The 20,557-nt window shown below is 42.2% G+C and overlaps 1 protein-coding gene across 2 annotated transcripts in view; it reads right to left on the bottom strand.

Annotated features, from left to right (window-relative positions):
• CEP112 (centrosomal protein 112) overlaps positions 1-20,557 on the bottom strand; it is a 278,377-nt gene that overhangs the window by 170,772 nt on the left and 87,048 nt on the right. For both annotated transcript variants that reach the window (XM_030534468.1, XM_030534469.1), the window contains exon 17: positions 17,683-17,762. In XM_030534468.1, the coding sequence (XP_030390328.1) occupies positions 17,683-17,762 (80 nt within the window). The remainder of the gene's footprint in view (positions 1-17,682; positions 17,763-20,557) is intronic.

Here is a 20,557-nt window from a genome sequence, read left to right as displayed (position 1 = left end):
ACAGAGTGAGGAACAGCTTGCTGTTTTTCTATTGATTCTTAGGGTGGGGGGAAAGCTGTTTTAAAACAGAACATTATATTCAAAATGTTCAACCACTTAAAGTTACCATAGGCTTTAAATCAACATAATACAAATATTTATGCCAACACAACAATCAACAAAAGAGAATGATGAACAGGATGAATATGAATACAAATTCTTAACAATGCTCTTTATTGCAACATTTGGAATGAAAGACAATGCCCTCTCATATTTCTTTAATTATTTCCTGCTTTAAATATAGTAATAGTTTTTCCATTCCTACAGGAATTCCAACAAACACACATGAATTCTTCATTTTCAAGTAAAAATGGAATTAACTACAGAAAAGCAGCTACATTTTGAGCAATTATCTTGAAAAATATTAAAATAAAAAATATAAAGCAAATATTGAGAGTCTGGTTTTAACTAAGAAGAAAACTCCTAATTAAAGCTACAACTCCATTTATTCAACTACCACGTCATACCTAGTTGCTGTGCCGCTGTCCCTCTGAAGAGTTGGTTTTACACAGCACATGCTATAATACCTAGGCAGAGCTGAAAGCCACCACTCTGGAAAACTAAACTATTTTTCAAAAAAATATTCTTCAGTGTCATAATGGAATGACTCAGGCTTTTCATTTTTAAAGGATGTTTATTCATTTTTATCAGTCCTTGCTTATATCTAACCTGCAGCCATAATTATTTCATTATGACATCACAACAATCTTCACAACACTCAACTGTGATATCATGGAGACAACTATGGACTGCAACTTGGAAATATGTAGCAGTGACAGAATGTTTTTTGTTTTTTTATTGACTTTTTTGATTCCTAAATTATTTTGATTTAAACCATTTGGGGCAAACAAATTCCTAAGACTCACTGCAAAACACAGTTGCCCTAAAGTTACCATTTTTATACACAATGAAAGGCTAATTTTGGTAGTCCATGTTTAAACATAACTGCCAATACAAAATTATGTAATAACTGTCTGAACTAAAGTAAAATAGCTTGGATCATCACTGTACTCCTTCACCCCTTCTTCTTTCTATCTTCTTCCACCATCTTTTTTCTTTTTTGTGTACATGTTCTTCTTTTTCCTTGCTTTCAAGCTATTTCTCTCTTTTCAACTCGTGTGTGTGTGTGTGTGTGTGTGTGTGTGTGTGTGTGTTCTATTTCTCTCAGGAGGCATCTCTCAGGAGCCCTTCATCATTTTCATTATATGTATTTATCAGGACAAGGCTGAAGAAAGGAATGTAGTGGATGACTGTGGGGCTCTGCAGGAGAACAGTCATCTCAAAAGATGGAAGACCCTAGGCAGGATTTCTAATGTCTGCATTTGACAGAAGTTTGTCAAGAGGGCAGGTACTTCTATCTGTGCCTCACTGCACCAACTGAGCTGAGCATTAACAAACCTCAAGAAGTCAGTGCCTGTTGGGGTCATGCTAGCACTCACACAGCATCGAGTCCTTCAAGTTGAAGGCAGCATACCTGTCTCCCAGATCCAGGGAGACCATGCAAAACTTCAATGTTCTGAGAGACTTGTTGAGACAACGCAGGTCCTGAATGGGTCTGAGACACCCTTTTGCTTTCGGGATTAAGTAGTAGCGGGAATAGAAACCTTTTCCTCTCGTGTCCCATGGGACCTCCTCCACTGGCCCCAGGTGCAGGAGGTTCTCAACGTGGAGTTGCTCTTGAGAAGGGTCACTGAAGAGGGATGGTGAAGGGGGCGGCTGAAAATTGCAGGGTATAGCCCCAAGATAATATGTCCAGCACCCAGCGGTCCAAGGTGACCTGTGACCAGGCTGAATGGTCAGGACAAAGACAGCTGAGGAAAGAACAAGCTGGATCCGGGAACTGACCTTCAAAATGAGCGCTTCTGGCCGCTGGGATTCTTTCCCAGGCCGGGCTGCACGAGTGAGCAGGAGGAGGAGGGGCAGCAGCGACTAAAGCTTGTATCTCTATCTCTTCTTGCAGATCCCTGACGAGGCTGCCAAGGCCTTGGCAGCGGGGGTGGCTAGAACTGCTTCTGTGTAGACTGCGGTGCATGCATGCCCAGTGAGCGAAGGGTGGCTGAGTGTCCTTTAACCCATGCAGCCTTGCATCAGTCTACTCCAAAAAGAGACTGTTTCCATCCCCTGGTTAGAGGTCTGCATCTTTTAGGACAGGCTGGCAGTCTGAAGCCAAGAGCTGTACCTCATGACCACCGCTGATGTGACCACCCTAGCTGCTGAGTCCACGGTGTCCCAAGCCATCTGGAGAGAGCACTTAGCTGCCTCAGTGCCCTCCTCCACCAGGGTGCCAAATTCCTGGGCCAAAACCTGGGAATTTTCAGGATCTCGTCATGCACTGGTAGCGCAACACATGCTGGGGTAGAGGCAGAGAGGACACTGAACAAGGTGTCTGCCTGCTCGGCCATCTTCTCCACCTCTAGGCCCAAGTTCTCAGCCAATCATCAAAGCAGAGCCTGGTGTTCCTTAAATTCGTCCATCAGGCTGGCCCTCGAGAGTCCTGCAACTGCCTCGTCCGGGGATGAGGACAACAACTGTCCCGCCAGAGGAGTCTCTGGGGCATCATCCCCCCTGAGGGAGGGGAGTTTTGGGTGGACACTGTCTCCTGTACCCTGACCTCCGAGCAGGTCACATGCACCGAGCCCGGTGCTGCTAGTTTTTGCTCCGATGTGCCAGCACATGAGTGGTGCAAAGGGGGCCATCATCATCACCGGCATACTCCATGCACTCCAATAAGGCCACTGTGCTGGCCACTGCCCATGCTGCCAAGGTGGTGCTGTAGACGTCAACGCAGCCTCAGGTGCCCAATCATGCCAGTGGGGTCTTGGTAAGGGGCTGACCTGCCCTTCCATGCAGAAGGAATCCCCTTCCATTGACCATGGTGGGGCCGTCGACGCCTGTGTCTGCCTGCTGATTTTCGCTGCCAAAGACCAGTGTTTGGAGTGGGGGGATCGGTGCCGGTATTGAGGGTACTGGTGCTGGGGAGACCCTAGGATGGAGAGTGCTCTCACAGGGCAGGCGACCAGGATCTGCGCCGAGAGGACGACCGATGGGAGGGCAAATGGTGCCAGTAGTAGAGACTGGCACCTCCCCCAAGATAATCTATGTCAAGACGGCAGGTACTTCTATCTGTGCCTAACTGCACCAACTGAGCTGAGCATTAACAAACCTCAAGAAATCAGTGCCTGTTGGGGTCATGCTAGCACTCACACAGCATTATTTAACGGTAACAGGAGGCATGCAGCATTCAGACACACTGGTTAGAAATAACACAAGGAGAGACCTAGCCTTATGGGTCTTACTGAACCCTTTAACTGCTCCTGCTCTAAGCACTTAGGCCCTGCTTGGAGACAGCCAGCCAGCCTTGCAGTGTCTACCTCTCTCTCTCATCTTTGTGTCAGTCTCATGGCATGCTGACCACTTTCCTCTTTGCTTTCTGCCAGGGGCACCTTTTAACCATACCTTTTAATGGGTCAGGCTCTTTTAATATATAGGGTCTCAACCTTTAGCATCTCCTGATGATAGCCCCACTGTTCACTTAACTGCTCCAAAGCCTGAGATGTCTTATCTCTTAATGTTTGTTTTGTTTCCTGCCTAGGCCAAGTCTCAGCTCTGATCTGACAACCCTTTAAGTTCAAGTAGGTAGCGATACAAAACTGCACAAGAAAACCAGAGTCACTCAATATTCGTAAGAATAATGCAGGTCTCTCTCAGTTCATCACAACCCCATTAGCTACAGGTTTAGAATCTCTCTGAATTTAGAGGATTATTCCTCAGGAGGACAGTTTGGCAAATATCTGTAAGAGAAAATGGTTTGTCCATGCCAGAAACAATAAAGGAAATTATTTAGGTTGGTACAAAAGTAGGTTTGCCCCAGTCTATGTAGAACTAGGTACTGAAACAGTGCATATGCTGGGTGAATGACTAGTCTAAGGCCTAGTGAGGCAGAGCCCCAATTCACCAAGTCAGCTAGTACATGAATCTATGAACTCCTTGATGCCTGAGTCTGTCTACCTCATTTGTGAGGTACTTTCTAAATAGCCTTGGGGATGCAGAAAGGCTTAAGGACAAAACCTTGTATTCATAATAACTATAGTAATCCTCTGAGAGCCATTCTGAAAGTAACATGGAAGTGGCATCCTTTAAGATGAGAACACTGAACAATACCTGACAAAAATTGTAGAAATAATAGATGCTCATGTCAGCATGTGTAAGTTAAAGATTGTAATGAGGATACCATAATGGGACACAGGTCATCTCTCTTTTTCAGTATAAGGAAGCACCATGAAGTGAAAGAAACCTTTTCTTCTGTACTGCTGAGACACTTCTATAGCCTCATCCTTAAGAGAGCCACTTCTGCTCTTATCAGATTCTCACTGGAAGGATCCCTAAAAAAAAAATAATAATTATACATATGGTGTGGGCTGGAAGTTGGCAGGAACAGAACTGGATTATATACCCAAGCTGAACAATCTCTAGTGCCCAGCTATCAAATATCCTAAATTGCCAACCAATTAATATTTGTTATATATATTTATATATGCTACCTGTTAGCTTCAGCATTTTTAATCATATTCTATAACTTGGAAAAACATTGATACTATCAAAAGACCAATTAACTAACTTTGTTAGAATAAATACCTCTTTATAGACCCTGAAACGTTAGCAATACTGAACTTTTAGTTTAGATTGCAAACTGTACATGAAAAAAAATCTCATCATAATTAAAGATGAAACAAGGATGCAGTGTTCTGTTTTATCAGATCAATTTTAAATTCAGATTCAAGGCTACATCAGGAATGAGTTTGGATTTGATATAGCTGAAATTTCACAGGCAATTCTCATCAGATTTTGACCAAAACTTCAACAGAAATATCTTTTTCTGATTTTGGAGCCAACCTACAACCAAAACCAATTAGCCAGGGTCATGATCCACTGATTCTTATCAGAAGCACAATCCTGAAATTCAACAAGGTTCAGACTGGTCAGAAGTCCTAGGCTTTAATCAAGCCCTACTGTTAACCTCTTGCATTTCTACATTAAATTTTCAAAAATCCAACTTTTGTCAATTTTACATGTTTTATGCAAAATGTGTAATCAACATACAATACTACAGTTCCTGAATTATCACTTAAGAAACAGAAATAAAGGACTAAAAACATATTGAGCAAAATTTACTCTCTATTATGCTGATGAAAACCCAAAGTGCAAATCTCATAGTTATTCTAGATTTAGCCCAGTATAAAATGGAATAGAATTTTGTCCTGCAACTCCAAAATATAAATAAAAAATATCTGAATAGTACAAGTTAAAACATTTAAATATAAAATTAACAATGATTAAATATTGATTTGAATTTCCATGGCCATGTCCCCTCAGCTTTTTGGGGGAAATAATATTGACTGAAAGAACGTGGTGCTATTCTGGTATGTCATCTGAAACAGATCACCAAAAAAGAGCTACAACAGTATCAACATGTTTTAGTAACTGCTGTTTAAAAGTGCACGCCTGTCTGTAGATCGGCTTTGTCAGTTTCTGGAAAGTATAGCCCCCAAAATGGTGACATTATACAAAGCTCTTAGTTTTAAACAAGATTGGATGAAGACTAGACAGGCAATAGAGAAAAGAGGTGTTGCTAGTTTCTTGTGTAAACAAACAATTTTATAGAGTGAATTTAAATGAGCCAGCTGCTGAACATTTGCTCTGTATCATCAGCACTTGCAAAGTGCTTAGCCTTGGCTCTTGAGACAGGTAAAAAAAAGAAGAAAGAAAAAGACAGAGTAAAGCAAGTCATGAAGCTCTTAACTAGATCACTTGCATGTATTCTTTTGACAGTCGAAAAAACGGTTACCTACCTTTTGTAACTGTTGTTCTTCGAGATGTGTTGCTCATGTCCATTCCGTTCTAGGTGTGTGCGTGCCCATGTGCGCGGTCGTTGGAGATTTTTGCCTTTGCAGTATCCGTAGGACTGGCTGTGGCGCCCTCTTGAGTGTTGTGCTCATGCGTTGGTATATCAGGTGCCACCTGCCCTGTGCCCTCTCAGTTCCTTCTTGCCAGCAACTCGAACAGGGGAGCAGGATGGCAGGTAATGGAATGGACATGAGCAACGCATCTCAAAGAACAATAGTTACCAAAAGGTAGGTAACAGTTTTTAGTTCTGAGTGTTTGCTCATGTTGATTCCATTCTAGGTGACTCACAAGCAGTATCAATGGAGGTGGGCTGAGAGTTCACGGTCTTGCAGCACACAGCACTGCTCTGCCAAAGCCAGCATCATCTCAAGCTTGCTGGGTAAGCGCATAATGAGATGTGAACATGTGGACATACATCCAGGTAGCAGCCCGACAGATTTCCTGGATCGGCACCTGGATCTGCGCCGAGAGGATGACCGGTGGGAGGGCAAATGGTGCCAGTAGTACAAAGTACGTGTCCCCCTAGGGATCTGTGCCAAGAGGGTGGGTACTGCAATCGCAGTGCCAGTGACCGAGGGCGAGCCGCAAAGGATATGGGTTGCAACACGAGAGATATGAGGCACTGAGATGGAGAGCGTGGCCTTGTCTCGGGGATTGGTGGTGCTCCACTGCCCCCTGAGGGGTTTCAGCGGCTGGCTTGCCCTTTGCAGTTTCCAGCGGTGCAAATGGAAGCCTCTGCTTTCTCAGAGCCGGGGAGCTTGGGAAGGCGTTGATGCCTCCAGAAGTTTGGGTCCCCTACCACTCCCAGGAGTTGGTGGTGGATCATTTAAGGGACTAAGGACCTCAATGCCCCCTAGACGTTTTTGCCCGATGCCAGGGATTCACGCTGGGTGGAGCCTGGCGCCGGGGGTGTGCTGCACGCTGAGGTACTATGCTTGGAAGCCGGACAAAGGGCAGCCTCCATAAGGAGAGCCCACAAACAAATATCCCACTCTTTCTGAGACCTGGGTCAAAAAATGTGTACAAATACAATACTTGTCCTTCACATCTGATTCCCCCAAGCATCTGCTGTGGGGGTCACTTACAGGCATTGGCCTGTTACAGTCCACACAAGGCTTAAGACCTGGAGACCAGGGCATGTCCCGCCTTGGGCAAAGTTCCCACTGGGACTCTAACTTCTAACTACACTTAACAACTACTTAACACTATGCAATCACAAGCATATTCTGGATTCCGGACTATTACTAGCAACCTGTAGATCTGATCCCCGGTAAGAAGAAGACCTGAAGATATGCTTTGTTCAGATCTTGAAAAGGCAGCATAAATAATGGCCCCATGGTTTATATAACCCACTCCGCCTTATTCTTTCCTTTCACCTCCAGTTATGTAAATATACTTGCAGTAATTATGGGCCTGGAGCAGAAAAAATATCTGGAAAATGTCCTTCAAGGCAATTGCCTTCATACAGACTCAGAATGCTCCCCTTTAGTATTCAAGGGATTGGAGCTCATATTATTGTTATTGCTTCTCACCTTTATTTTTCTTATGTCTTTACAGCCAGGGTTCTCAAACTTCATTGCACCGCAACCCCCGTCTGAAAACAAAAATTACTACACGACCCCAGGAGGCGGTACTGAAGCCTGAGCCCACCCAGGCCCCGCTGCCCTGGGTGACAGGGCCAAAGCTGAAGACCAAGCCTTGCCGCCCCAGGCTGGGGTCTGTAACTTGTGCCCCACTGCCCAGGGCTAAAGCCGAAGCCTGATCCTGCTGCCCAGCGCCAAAGCCCTTGAACTTTAGTCCTGGGTGGTGGGGCTCAGGCTTCGGCTTTGGGCCTAGGCATGGGGCTTGGGCTTGGGTCCTGGGCCCCAGCAAGTCTAACACCAGCCATGGCAATCCCATTAAAACAGGGTCACAACCCACACTGGGGTCTCGACCCATAGTTTGAGAACTATTGCTTTACAGAATGTGGATGATGTCAGCATTTCAATGTCATACCCTGTGGTGTATTCCCATTCTGCTCCTTCCATCTGCACTTCATAGATTTAATTTCACTTTAATCTTTGGAGCCTAGTGACCATTTTTAAGCTGTATTTTGTATGCCAGTAGGGACTGATGCCAACCCTGGAAGTATGTGCATTTTTACTGGCAGAAAGTGAATAATTGGCACTAGACAAAAGTAATTTTAATGTGAAATCCTTGGTATATCATTGGTTACAGATCCTACCCTAACATCAAATTGTCAATATTTGAATTTTGAATATAACTACATATTTATCAACCATGAGAACTGTATTTTTATACTGAACATACAACTCCTCTGGAGTTCCGTGAAAATACTGTGCCTACCTCATTTTAATCAGTTTCAATAAAATTCTTAATTAGGGTTCAGGTTTTTTTAAAAGTTCTTGCAGTCAGGAATTTCGCGCCCCCCTTAAATAACTACTTCATACCATACAATATTACAAGACTAGGAATGTAGTGGTCTGGAGTTTACCATGGTATTTAGCACCAAGAGAAACAGTACAAAGGAAAGGTAACAGTTTAGTGACATTTTATGGTTACAGGAATATAGCTCATCTTGCTCTTTATTATGAGTAACACACTGTTGATTTTGACAGATACCTAGTAAGTATGCCCCATCTTGGAAAGAATAAGTAATATTTCCAATGGATGCATCAAAATGATGAAAGCATTCAGTATTTTGGCATTTTTGATCAAAAATTATTTGCACATCAGAAGTTATTTTTGTAAATAGATTTTTTTGCTAGAAATATAACAAATGGACATATTTTCTCCTACCAGCCAAGGCAAAATAGTTTAAAATACTGTAAACTGCATACAAATAAGACAAGTAGAATAAATGTATTATAATAATGTGTTTAAAAAGGAAAGCTTCCATTTCATAAAAAAAACTCAGACTGTGTATATTATAACAGTAAGGAAATGAAGCATAGTCACACTGAGTAGCAAAGATTAGGAAACAACTTGATACTATATTTCTTTATGAACAATAACTGCTGGTTATTTCTCTTAATTTAAGGAAAAAACTTCATTCATTTAGCTAAACTCAGCAGTAACATTTACAGGCTAAGAAGTACTTTACACTAAAAAATTGGATTTAAACAAAACTATTCATTTTTAAATCTAAATAAGCCATCCCTAGCCTGAGAAGTTCTACTGTAACCAAAAGTATTATTTTATATATGGTGATGGTAATCATTTATATAGTGCTGTAAGTTTACATGGAGCTTTTAACACAGTCTCTGCCCAAATGATTTTAAAATTTAAGACAAGCAGTATAATTTTCAAAAACATGTAAGAGTCTTAGGAGCCTAAGTCCCACTAATTTTCAACAACATTTAGGAGCGTAAGTGCCTAAGCTCTTTTCACAGTTGGAGGTACTTTTGAAAATTTTACCAAAAAGACAAAATAAAACAAAAGAAGATCCTCAACAAGTATACAGGAAAGAGAATAGGCACGTGAACAAAGGGTGTGGGGGGTACTGCAGCACCCCAAGGTTTTACATGCCCTGGGTCCCAGCTGCTGGCTCTGCATCTAGGGGTCTGCTCCCAGACCCACGTCCAGGGCGCCAGCCTCAGCCCTCTTACCCCGTCAGAGCCCCCTGCCTCCCCGAAGCATGACCCTGCTCCCAGTCACAGCTCTGAGGTGGAGGTTTGCGGACAGGAGTAAGGGGGTGTACAAGGTAAAAACTTTTGGGACCACTGCTTTATAGTTTCATTGCCTTTCAGCACTCCCCACTATAAAAAGTGTTCCAGCTCTACTGGGAAAGGGAAGAGAGAACGTTTGAAGTGCGCTTATAAAAGAGAATGGTAGGAGGTCAGAGAGGTTGCATGACAGATAAAGCAAACTAGAGAAATGTGGTCTAGATGAAATTACTGTAAGATGGGTGCACAACTGCTTGAAAGACCATACTCAAAGAGTAGTTTCCAATGGTTCGTTGTCACACTTGGAAGGTGAATCTACTGGGGTACCACAGGGGGTCAGTCCTGGGTCCAGTACTATTCAATACTTTCATTAATTACTTGGATAATGAAGTGGAGAGTATGCTTATACATTTTGCAGATGACACCAAGCGGTGAGGGATTGCAAGCACTTTGGAGGACGGATTAGAACTCAAAACCACTCTGACAAATTGGAGAATTGATATGAATTCATCAAGATGAAATTCGATAAACACAAGTGCAAAGTGCTTTAATTTAGGAAAGAAAAATCAAATGCACAATTACAAAATAGGGAATAACTAGATAGATGGTAGTCTTGCTTAAAAGGATCTGGGGGTTATAGCAGATCTCAAATGAAATATAATCCAACAATGAGATGTAGCTGCAAAAAAGGCTAATATTTTGAGGCAAAAATAGTTACAATGAATGTGCTCCCCACACAAATACAAAAAGATATACCATATAGACAACCGAACGCTTGGAAGTTCTAGTTTAATAATGTATTGAGCATTTTGAAATATTCCCTGTTTATTCCAAATACTTAAGAGATTATCTGAATAAAAACATATATACTTCTGCTTTGTGCCTATTCTTACTGTATAAAACCATCCTCAAAAAGCCCCTAATCCATCGCATAAGTAACACTAACATTTGACTGATTAGTTTTTAGTAAATTATTTCCGGTTTGTTTCAGAATAATCTTTGCTTTTTTAAGAAAATTATTTCTGTAACTTTGAAATAGATAGGCAAAAATTAAATTGGGCTAAAACATATGGAAATAGTATTCTACATAATCAAAAGAGGAAGAAGCAAAACTTGTCACACTTACATCTGCTATGTGTAAATCACTCATACACACCCAGAAAATACTGGGTTTGTTGTATATTGAAGATTTGATCAAGATGCAAACTCAATGAAAAACTTAGTTGGTGCAATATATCTATCTCTTTTCAGTGCAGCGTGTGCCAATTCTCTACACTGTTTCAGTTATCTTTGAAAAAAGGAGAAAGAAAGATTACTTACTAGTAACTGTAGTTCCGAGAGAGAGAGAAAGAAGCCATTACACATTCACACTAGTAGGATGCACTCCTGGCACCTCTAAGCTTTAAAAACTTTCTAAAGCAGTGTCCCCGCTGAAACTATAAAAGCACCACCCCACAGAGCCAAGTATTTGGAGATGGCCTCTAGAAACCCATGTGATCCCCTACAGCCTCGTTTCCTTCTCTTAAACCCCAGAGACCCTTGAAGAGTAAAACTCCGAGGAAAAGAGGAAAGTGGACATAACATGAATACACACAGGCAACGCTCTCAGAGAAAAAATGGTTACCTACCTTTCGTAACTGTGTTCTTTGAGATATATTGCTCATGTCCATTCCATTGTAGGTGTGCATGCACCCACATGCGCAGCCGTCGGAGACTTTTGCCTTAGCAGCACCCATAGGGCCGCTAACACAGGTACCGCTGGAGTGCCATGCTCATGGCGTGGTAAATCAGGTGCCGCCAGCCCTGAGCCCTCTCGGTTCCTTCTTGCCGACAACTCTGACATAGGGGCGGGAGAGCGAATAATGGAATGGACATGAGCAACACATCTCAAAGAACAGTTACGAACAATAGATAACCGTTTTTCCTTCTTCAAGTGCTTGCTCATGTCAATTCCATGGTAGGTGACTCACAAGCAGAATCCCTGGAGGTGGGCTCGGAGTTCACAGTCTTGCAGATTGGAGTACTGCCCTGCCGAACCAGCATCAGCCTGAGTTTGCTGGGTCAGCGCATAGTACGAAGTGAACGTGTGGACAGACAACCAAGTCACTGCACAGCAGATTTCCTGGATGGGCACCTGAGTGAGGAAGGCCGCCAATGACACCCGCAAACTAGTCAAGTGAGCCATTATGATCGCTGGCGTGGGCACCTTTGCCAGCTCATACCAGTAGCGGATGCAAACCATGATCCAGGATGAGATTCTATGGGTAGACACTGGGCAATCTTTCATCCTGTCCACGACAGCAACAAACAATTATGTAGACTTACAGAACGGCTTCGTCCTCTCTACGTAGAAGGACAGCACTGGCCACACGTCCAGAGTATGCAGTCTGCGTTCTCCATCCGTAGTATGAGGCTTCAGGGAGAGGACAGGTAGGTATATGTCCTGACCGATATGGAACTGGGAGACGACCCTTGGGCAGAAATGCCAGGTGCAGACGCAGCTGGACCTTGTCCTTATAGAATATCGTATAAGGCGGATAAGACATAAGCTCCCTGATCTCGGACAACCTACAGAACAAAGTTACAGCGAACAAAAAGAAGGCCTTCCAAGGGAGAAACAGAGGGGAGCAGGAAGCCAGGGGCTCAAACGGAGGCCTTGTGAGCACAAAGTTCAGGTCCCAAGGATGAACCAGGTCCCAGACATGCGGGTAAAGATGCTCCAGACTTTTCAGGAACTGCACCGTCATGGGATGGGCGAAGACCGACCTGCCACGAGACGGAGAATGGAAAGTTGAAATGGCCACCAGGCCCACACTGAGGACAGTGACAGATCCTGGAGGTTAAGGGGCAGTAAATAGTCCAAGATCTTTTGCAAGGGGGCCTCTTCCACCCGGATGAGGCAATCCGAGGCCCAAAACATGAACCGCTTCCACTTAGCCACGTAGGTAGCCCGGTGGAGGGTTTCCTCTGCCCAGCAGGACCTGCTGGACACCCGCGGAACACTGCCATTCTTCCGCACTCAGCCATGCAGAAACCAGGCCGTCAAGTACACCGCCACCAGGTTTGGATGCAGCAGATTCGGCTGACAAGGCAGCTGCAACTGGATGGCTACCAAAAGACTCAGGAGGATGGTGAACCAGTGCTGATGAGGCCATGCAGGGGCTACAAGGATGACCGTCGCTCTGTCCTGCTTCACTTTGAGCAGGATTCTGTGGATTAACGGCACCGGTGGGAAGGCATACATCAGCGCTCCTGACCATGGAATCAGGAAGGTATCTGACACAGAACCCTTGTCCCTGCCCAGCAGAGAACAGAACACATGGCGCTTGCTGTTCTGTCTGGACGTGAACAGGTCCACCTAGGGAGTTCCTCACCTGCGAAAAATTAGACTGACCACCTCCAGATGGAGTGAGCATTTGTGGCAAGATGAGAAGGATCTGCCAAGATGATCCGCTAGGATGTTCTTGGTTCTGGGCAGGTGGGCAGCCCCCAAATGAATGGCATGCAGCACAAAAAAGTCCCAGAGGATGAGCAAAGGGCCAAAGACCTGGCACTGCCCTGCCTGTTGATGTAGCACATTGCAGCAGTATTGTCCATCAGGACCTGCACCACCTTGACTTCCAGGTGAGGCATGCCAGGAAAACTGCTCTGAGCTCCCGGACATTGATTTGAAGGGTTAGGTCATGTTGCAGCCAACAGTCTTGGGTACTGAACTTGCTTGGATGGGCTCCCTAGCCCAGATCAGACACATCTGAGACCAAGGTGAGCAAGGGCGCCGGGGTCACAAAGGGGACTCCCTGCAGCACTGACTTGGGATCCCGCCACCATTCCAGAGACGAGAGGAGATGGCTCGGCACCGCGACCACTCGGTCCAGGCATGGCTGCTGGGAACGTAAACCGAGGCCAGCTGCTCTTACAGGGGCCTCAAATGAACCAGGAATGGCTTACCACATAGGTGCACGCGGCTGTGTGGCCCATCAGTCGCAGGCACGTGTGGGCCGTGGTGAGCCGTTGGCTCTTTCTGTGGACAATTATGTCTAACATGACCTGAAATTTTTAATTGTAAATGTCTTTAACAACAGGTTAAATTAAAAAGCATTCTCCCAGTTATTCAAAAGGAACATGCATTAACTTTGTCAGCACCAAGATCCCAGATTGGAATAGGTTTTCTGACTAGTGGAGATATCTTAACTAGTCCTTTGTGGAATCTTACAATAGTGGAATAGCTGAAGAATTTTCAATTGCCAAATGAAAACAGTACGTTGAGATGTTGATAGATCACTTTGAATGGTGACAAGCGGCTGGTCTACATTGGAGGGGAATCCATCTAAGATACGCAACTTCAGCTACGTGAACAGTGTAGCTGAAGTCGAAGTATCTTAGATCCAATTACCTACCGTCCTCATGGTGCGGGATCGATGTCCGCGGCTCCCCCTGAAGACTCCGCTACAGCCGTTCGTGTTGGTGGAGTTCCGGAGTCGACAGGAGCTCATTCGGGGATCGATATATCGATCCCCAAGAAATCGATTGCTACTCGCCGATACGGCCGGTAGTGAAGACATAGCCAAGGAAAAGCTCAGACTTCAGGTATAATAAATAGTCCAGAATAGATAAAATTGGGGCACACCTGGAGACAGGTTATCTGTTCCCCATAGAGATAAGTTCTTTTCCACTGCTAGGAAAAAAAAGTAACTGAACTGTTCTGTAACATAATCTTCGAGATGTTTTCTACATGTCCGTTATACTGTAGGTGTGTGTGTGTGCCTCTATAACAGTTGTCAGAATTTTTCTCCCACCACGGTACCCACTGGGGCAGCTCACACTGCATGCAGGTATAAAGGACCACCACCGGGTCCTTTCAGACAGAAAACTCCAATGCAGAGGGGTAGGAGGGCAGATCGTGGAGCAGACATGTGCAACATATCTTGAAGAATAACAGTTATGGAACAGGTCAGTAACCATTTTTTCTTCTTTGAGTGATTGCACATGTGCATTCCACTCCTGATGACTCACAAGTCATGAAAACAGATGACGGGATCAGAGTGCCTCTGAACAGGGACGGAAGGACAACCCGCCCAAATCTTGCTCCATGTCTAGCTTGCGAACAGGAAAACAAGTCCAAAAATCTTTTTTTTCTTTTAAACACAACTAAAACTTACTATCCTAAGTATATTGAAGACTAAACTAATTACATAAACACACACTATATTTACAAATTCTGGGACCAAGGCAGAACTGTTTTGGTACTGAACAGAGTTCCAATGACCATCACAGTCAGTAAGAAGGAACTAAGCGGACTTAGGGGAGGCTCTGCCCTTTCCACCTTCATGAAGTGATACACGGCAGCAATGGTAGCTTGAGCCACCCAATGGGTACCTTTGAGAGAAAACGTTTTCAACGATCCTGTACTGGGCTCACCAAGATAGGAATGCACATGTACAGTCACTCGAAGAAGAACTGTGCATAAGGAGGTCAGGTGACACTGTTAGATGATGATTTAGATTGTAAACTCTCTGGAGCAGGAATTATCTCTTATCTATGTTTGTACAAGTCCAAAACAATGGATCTCCAATCCTAACTGGGGATCTTTGGGTGTCAGTATAAATTATATTTATAAGAAGATATGGGGGCTTTCTCATGACAGCTCCAAACGATCTCAGTACCATCACTGGCCTGTCAAATCTAAAGTACTCAGAAGGATACTGGCCTAATCTGATTTTTCTGATCAACAATAAAAATAATAACAGAGTCCTGTGGCACCATATAGACTAACAGACGTTTTGGAGCATAAGCTTTCGTGGGTGAATACAGATAAAAATAATGGAATTAGTGGAGAAGTATGAAGGAGATCTTTGCTTCAGTCCAAGATTTCAAATTTATCCAGTCCTCTTTATCTTTTAAATCAATGGGATTATTTACAGATTAAGGTATTATTCAACACTATTAAGAATGACTGGTCCTAAATTAACATTACATGTCAAAGTTATCAAAACTGGATGTTTCAATATGTTGGAATGTACAAATGATCACTTACGTGTAATAAAAGGGCTATTTATGTTCTTAAGTGTTGATTTGAGAATCCAGTTATCAGATTTAAACAGCCCATTAAACTGCTCAATTTTGAAAAATTAAATTCTGAACTCAGATGTACAGCACGTGGCTTCACACAGCTTGAAAAATTCACTACTGAATTAGCATGACAGTGAATTTTCAAGACACGTAGCATTTCAAACTATACATCTAAGATTAGAATCCAGGTCTCTGTCTTTAATTTTGGCCCCCTGTGCTTAGACCCAAGATACTACACTTTAGATCAGACACTACAAAGGCTTACATCACACTAGACAAGGTAGTCTACTTTGTTCATTAATCACTGACACAATGGGCTACTTAGACTGTGAAAAGCTGTCACACGAGATGTATTATGTCAAAACAACTGAAATGCATGTTTTAAACCCAGATTCTGCCTCCAGATACAAGGCACAAATCCTGGAAAATCACTTACTAGATGCAATATGACACACAAAATGAGCTCAAATACAGCATCTTAGATCCAAATCAGCCTTTTTAAAACTAAGTCATATAAATTCTTATGATTCTTCCCTGAAAATCAGAGGAGTAGCCATGTTAGTCTGGATCTGTAAAAAGCAACAAAGAGTCCTGTCGTACCTTATAGATTAACAGATGTACTGGAGCATAAGCTTTTGTGGGTGAATACCCACTCTGTCAGACGCATTTCCCTGAAAATGTTAGTGTGCATTTCCAGTAGTTACTTTTTAGTGAAATAAAATGGATAAGTTAACCTCATCATCTTGACTCCTGCAACCCCCTTGTGTCTGGCCGCAACAAATTCCATCTTGACTATTTATATCCTTCCAAACTGCTGCTGCACAGATTATTTTCTTTGGTCACTGCTTCGACTAACCCTCCACTGGCTCTCCATTCTCCACCATATCTAACACGTATAATCAGTCTTCATTTTAAGGATTTCACGGCATATCCCTGCCTACGTGTAATATCTTATACAATATCAAGATGTCAATACTTGCACCCGCTGTGCAACTGATGACTGCCTGGCCTGCCAATTTGTAAAATTTTCCAGCAAGGACCTTCACACTTTCTCCCATGATTCCCCTTTTGAATGGGAGGAACTCTGTACAAAAATGTGCAAAGGTACCACATTTTCCTTCTTCAAATCCTTCCTTCCAACTCTCCTCTATCATAATGCCTACTACAAACTCAACAACGGAACGGAAGATGATGTGTCATGATGGCTGCTATCATGCAAATTGGTATTGTTGCTCGAGCTCCCCAGTCTATTTGCTGTAGCCATCTGTTGTGTTTCCTCTTATACTTAGATTGTAATCTCTTTGGGATAGGAACTGCCTCTTTTTTATACATTTCGATCTTATATACTTATATAATGCTCATCACTGCAATATCTGAGCACTTCCCAATCATTAATATATTTATCCTCACAACAGGTCTGGAGGATAAGGAAATTTTACATGTGGGGAACAGACACAGAAACTAAGTGACTTGCTCAAGGTCACAAAGGAAATCTGTAATGATAAAGGGAACTGAATCCAGGTCTCCTGAGTCTCAAGCTAGCATCTTAACCACTGAATCCTGTTTGTACAGTACCTAGGGGCACAACTTTATGTACTACCACAAACAAATAAATAACAACAATACATGAATATTTCAATTGTAACCTGATTCCCCTAATAAATGTCCAAAACAACTGATCTTCAGTAAGGAATTATGGTCTGTAAACATGTCAGTTCTAAACTGAAGCTGGTTTGAGTTACTTAAGGGGAAGAGAGCATCTGAAACCACTAACTTCTATTTTGTTACATTCCTATCACTTAAAACCAGATGAACTAATTTTTTTAAAAATTTTTACAGCTGACTAATAAAACCCTAAAAATAAGGTTTTATAATGGAAAGTTGACCGAAACTAAACTATAGAGCGCTGTCATAAAACACAAAGCATATGGTCTACTCACTGAATTTGAATAAAAACACAGAGACATTTCAAGAAAGAAATTATTCTTTATCACGTTTCACTTACTTCAAAGCCTCTTCCAGTTTGCGAATTTTCTTTTGAGCATCCCCTCTCTCTTTATCAAGGTCATTTTGGAAGCCATGAATCTACCATTTCAAAGAAAAATTTTACATTTTAGCTACTACAGCATGTGACCAACAGAATGATTGAGTATTATTTCAATTTTGAATGTAATAAATTAGTTTCGTATAGATTTAGATAAGAAGTTGTTGAAAAAGAATCAACATATGTAATGTGATGTTTCCACAGTTCAAACAAAGTTTAGGGACAAAATTAGCAGCAGGCTAAGACTATAGAATATAACCTTCTCTACTAGTGTGATTTTTCTTCCTGTCCAAAGAAATGTTAAACTTCTAGTGCTAAAAATACAATAACGGTATTAAAAATAACTAGTTTTTTCTTTAGTATCAATTGCCAGTATGAGGATACTAAGAGATCATGAAATAAAGGGTAGATAAGAGATACAGATTTGTCTGAACCATATCATACACTGCTTAATAGCCTAGACACGAGTCCCTACTCATTGACTTGTTTGAATTTAAACTTACAACAAATTTTTATAAAGAAGATTTTTTCACAAAGCATTTTTTAAAAATACTATTAAATGGGTTTAAGTTACTTAAACATACTGGCCACAGTATAATATACATCAGGGGTCGGCAACCTCTGGCACGCGGCTCCCTGGTGGGCCGGGCCAGTTTGTTTACCTGCCACGTCGGCAGGTTCAGCCGATCACAGCTCCCGCTGGCCGTGGTTCGCCGTCTCAAGCCAATGGGGGTGGTGGGAAGCCGCAGCCAGCATATCCCTCACCCATGCCACTTCCCGCTGCCCCCATTGGCCTGGGACGGTGAACCACAGTCAGTAGGAGCCATGGTCAGCCAAACCTGCCGACACGGCAGGTAAACAAACAGGCCCAGCCCAGCAGGATGCTTACATTGGCGAGCTGCATGCCAGAGGTTGCCGACCCCTGATATACATTCAGAAACTATGGCATCCAAGAGCTGTTGCCCCCGTGGAAAGAAAAGTTACAGAGGAAGAAGAGAACTGGACTACTCTAGAATTCTTCACTCTCATTGAAATAAAAGGTGAGTGATTCAACAAGCATGTGAGAAAGACTATATATACTTTTAGCCACATGCTTCAACAAGCACAAGATAAGTCAAGGCTTAATAATCTGTTATCATTTTGAAATTCTTGGGTACTGTAATTTTGCAGCATATGTGAACTGTGCATCTAACCTTAACACCCAAACAAATGCACACCCATAATAGGTTACAGAATCTTTATCATAAATATAACTCCTCAGTCAGCCAATATATGTATATACTAACATAATCATATATATATATATATATATATATATATATATATATATATATATATATATATATATATATATGTACATACACACACACAAAACAAACACCCTTGCCCCCCTCACATGTACACATTCCAGAAGATGTGTACAGACACACATGCTTAATCTATTTTACAGACCCCATTTCTCCTAATATCATCTTTTTTCTCTGTTTTTAAAACTATTTAGATTATAAACTCTTTGAGGCAAGGACTGCTTTAAATGGTTGCACAGCACCCAGCACATTTTGGATGCTATTATAATACAAGTACTAAATAATAATGATTAAAAAAAAAGACTTCCGGGTGCAATTTAAGCTGACAATTTTGTTCTTTTAAGGCTTTACATGGTATAGATCCTAGCTATCTGAGATCACCTCTCTCCCTGTAAGCCATTTCAGAGCTCCTAGGCTGTTTCTAACATGCCCTACCTTTTAGTGTCAGGTGGCTAGTAGCAAGTTTTAATCTGTGGAGGGTTCTTTACTCTGATTCTGTTGGGCCAACAGGGGGAAGTGAGTTTCAGAGTGTCAACCTTCCAGGCATGGTACAAAGCACATCTGTTTACACCGGTTTTTGCCTAAGGCAGGTTAGGTGTCAAAGATTTATTTATTTATTTAGAGCATTGCTGAGGCAATAGTGTGGAGATGTTATCCACATATCTATATTTTCTTTGAGACAAAGAGCAGTGGTAAATTTAGGGAATGGTCTTCTAGTACCCAATTATTTGCAGCATGATGTTTGATTAATATGAATGTTCTCAGAGGCTTATGAAATTGGTGCATAATTTTATGTATACCTAATTGAAGAGATTCCATGGTTCTGCATATATTATTATTTTTATTGATAGTATATAACAATTGATATTAGGATAAAGTGGGCATTAAATATTTGTTAATTTCAAACTGATGAGTGTGATGAAATTAGAGCAGAGAGAGAAAAAGAACAGATGGAGCAAACAAAGAAAATGTGGTTTATGAAGTACAGAAGTCTAGAATGGCACTGAGAACATTTAGAAGCAATACATGTGCCATCAGCTAAAAAGTGTTGTGAACATGTACAAATGATGGGAAGTCACAGCTCTGGCTCCACAAAGCACTTCTGTAGTTCTACAGAAGCCTCAAGGGGAAAAAAAAGAAAATTCAATAAACCCCCACACCCTATAAACTTCTACAATGTGAACCACAGGAATCAGTACATTTTAGCTGATTACATATTGCAAAAGTATTTGCACAATATGATCAGAAATCATATCTCTAGAAAATATCTAGGCAAGAATCTGTATTAGTATCAATGACCTTGAATGTCTATAACAAGATGCAACTGACATACTCCAACATAGCATACTGATATCTCAGATGAAAAACAAGAAAGGAAAAACACAGTTAAAAAGACTCACTGGTAGCAAGTTTTAGTACAGAGGCTAAATGTGTGGAAGTCTGAGTATTTAGCTGGTTTGGAACATTCTCAGAGATAGAGGGATTTTCCATTAGGGTGGTCAGGAATCAGTATTTACTGTCCTAGCATA

This window comes from Gopherus evgoodei, chromosome 15 (assembly GCF_007399415.2).
Source record: "Gopherus evgoodei ecotype Sinaloan lineage chromosome 15, rGopEvg1_v1.p, whole genome shotgun sequence".
NCBI classification, from domain to species: Eukaryota; Metazoa; Chordata; order Testudines; family Testudinidae; genus Gopherus; species Gopherus evgoodei.
Note: the sequence above shows the minus strand (reverse complement) of the source record. Positions and strands in the feature narration are given on the sequence as shown.